Consider the following 2,852-nt stretch of genomic DNA (forward strand, 5'->3'; position numbering starts at 1 on the left):
CATTTGAATTTTTTTAGAGAAATTAAATATTCTCCTACCATTTGTTTCTACTTTTCCTCCTACCATATCAAATGTTGACAAATGGATTAAATGATTATTAATTTCATTAAATGTTTAATTAAAAATGACACATATCGGAAGAAAAGTAGGAACAAATGATAGAAGGATATTTAATTTCTCATTTTTTTTTAAGGTGCTTTTTTTTTTGGAAACTACCATTAAAAACATTTCAAACCCAAAACTAAAATCTAATATTTACACCAAGTTCGATATAAAGTTGCTCCAACCCAACATCACATATTACACCAAATTTAATGTTGATAAATAGTATAAATTGAAAAGTACTAAAATGAAAAAGCTGTCATTTCAAATATTTTCTCTTAATGAAATATGTGGTACTATTTCATCCACATCTCCACTATAAAAGGAGGAGAATCCCATACAATACAACAAACGCAAGAAAAAAATCCATCCATATGGAAATCATATCATTCATCCCTTCATGGTTTCTTCCAGCAACATTATTTCTCTTCCTTACTTCCATCTTCATGTATGTTCTTCGATGGAGGAGCTCCTCCATAAAACTTCCACCAGGCCCTCCGAGGCTTCCTGTAATTGGGAACCTTCATCAAGTGTTTGGTAGTAAAGACAACATCTATCAAAATGTATGGAACCTCTCCCAAACATATGGCCCAATTATGCTTCTTCATTTTGGTACCCAACCATTCATTGTCATTTCCTCAACTGAAATGGCTACCCAAGTCTTAAAAACTCATGATCAGAAGATGTGTACACGTCCCTACTCTAAGGCTTCCAAGCGACTGTCATTTAACTACATGGATGCTGCCTTCGCACCATATAATGATCATTGGAGGGACATGCGGAAGGTTCTGGCATCTGAATTCTTGGGTGCTAAAAGGATTAGATCGTATAAAAACGTTTTGAAGCATGAGATAGAGTGTGTAGTTCGTTCTCTCTCATTAAATTCCTCAAGTACTACAGTAAACCTAGACGAGATGTTCTTAAGTCTGATAAACAATGTCGTGTGTAAGGCTGCATTAGGTGATCACACCTATAGGGAAAAGACCTTTAATGGTAGAACGCTGATGGAGATCGTTGATGAGACCGCAGTCATGCTCCAAGGCTCATTTTCGGATAATTTTCCAGCATTTGCGTGGATTTTGGACGAATTAACAGGTTGGAATCGCAAGCTAGACAAGTGTTTTAATGATTTTGATGGCATTCTCCAAATGGTTCTTCATGATCATCTTGATCGAAAAGATACAAAAACAAGTGATCAAGAAAATGATTTTGTTGATGACTGTATCTCTCGGTTGACTAGCGACGAAATAAAAGCACTTTTGATGGTAAATTATTTAATTTTCTATGTTTTTGTGGTTTCATATGTCGTTTTTTGTTTTTTTTTTGTGAAAGTATGTGAATGTGAGCCAATTAACTCAATTGTGAATAAACATCTTAGAATGTGTTTAATGGATCAACCGACACAACTGCTACAACCATGATATGGGCAATGTCCTTCATCGTTAAAAATCCAAGAGTTATGCAAAAGTTGCAAAACGAAATCAGAAGCTGTGTTGGAGGAAAACCAAGAGTAGATGAATCAGATATTAACAAGATGACATACTTGAAAATGGTGGTGAAGGAGTCGCTAAGATTGCATCCGCCTGTTGGATTCTTGATGACTCGGGAATGTATAAGCCATTGTGAGATTGGTGGATATGATATCTTACCTGGTACGAAGGTCTTGGTAAGTTCATGGGGGATAGGAAGGGATTCAAGAACCTGGAAAGAGGACCCAACTGAGTTTCTTCCTGAAAGATTTGAAAATATCCAGGTTGATTTTGGAGGGAAAAGTTTTGAGATGATTCCCTTTGGAGAGGGAAGAAGAGGTTGTCCTGGGTATAATTTGGCTGTTTCGACTGTAGAGTTTACGATCGCAAATCTTCTTTACTTGTTCAATTGGGAAACTCAGGTTGGAAAGAATGAAGATCTGGACATGAAATTAGCGGGAGGATTCCCGTTTATTCGTCGGGCAACACCTCTTTGTCTTGTGCCCAATAAGTATAACTAGCAAGACCAGTAAAGTGGTAATTTATCATTTCCTTTTTTCCATTAAACATTATGTTGCACCCATTTTAAAATTTTATGTATTTCATTTCTCTTGTCAATGCTTATTGTAATTTGGTTGTTCTTTCTTGTATATTAAGATATTATTTGTAAAGACAGTGTATAATCTGTATAATATATAGGATATGTGGAATATCAGATCTAGAATGTATAATTAGCACATTACTTAATCGTTTCTTTCATTTAATCTTATTATTTCAGCTGTTAAATCAATGGAGTAAAAACTTGTGTCGTACAAAATTTTGATCGTTGGACAGTAAAAAAAGTGGTGTTACTGCAAGGGAAATGGTGAGCACTGCCTTCAATTAGTAATACAAGTCTAACCATGGATGAGATCACCTTATAAACTAGAATTGCACATTTACGAAAAAGAGATACAAGGACTTCTAAGGATGACAATTACCTAAATTCAAAGGAATAGATATTTAGACCACTCATAGTCTCATACTAATGGTATTGAGTTTTCAATTATAAGTACAAATAAAGTATTTATAACAATATAGTAATTTATAGTTTAATTATCAAAAAAGTATATCAATTTAATCGTAAGCATTTAATCTAATTTAATTTTACAACGTAGCATAAGACAATATTAGATAAATTTTAATTTTCTATGTGTGCGCTTGTCTTTTTTTATAATATATCAATTTATATATTGTATTTATATTAAATTTTATATAAATAATTAAAGTTTTGTTAATATA

General features: G+C 33.4%; 1 protein-coding gene across 1 annotated transcript; it reads left to right on the forward strand.

Moving 5' to 3' along the window:
• The first annotated feature begins 431 nt into the window (after positions 1-431).
• LOC111882526 (parthenolide synthase) lies at positions 432-2,343 on the forward strand. Its single transcript, XM_023878888.3, has 2 exons — positions 432-1,367; positions 1,481-2,343. Exons 1-2 carry the CDS (start codon positions 477-479, stop codon positions 2,090-2,092), a joined length of 1,503 nt encoding a protein of 500 aa, XP_023734656.1. The 5' UTR covers positions 432-476; the 3' UTR covers positions 2,093-2,343.
• Positions 2,344-2,852: the final 509 nt, after the last annotated feature.

This window comes from Lactuca sativa, chromosome 2, assembly GCF_002870075.4.
Source record: "Lactuca sativa cultivar Salinas chromosome 2, Lsat_Salinas_v11, whole genome shotgun sequence".
In the NCBI taxonomy this organism is placed as follows: domain Eukaryota; kingdom Viridiplantae; phylum Streptophyta; class Magnoliopsida; order Asterales; family Asteraceae; genus Lactuca; species Lactuca sativa.

Excerpts from the sequence above, each read along its gene's own strand:
- LOC111882526 (XM_023878888.3), top strand. The coding sequence starts at position 477 with ATGGAAATCATATCATTCATCCCTTCATGGTTTCTTCCAGCAACATTA. Across the intron at positions 1,368-1,480 it reads AAATAAAAGCACTTTTGATG|AATGTGTTTAATGGATCAAC; the intron begins GTAAATTATTTA and ends TAAACATCTTAG.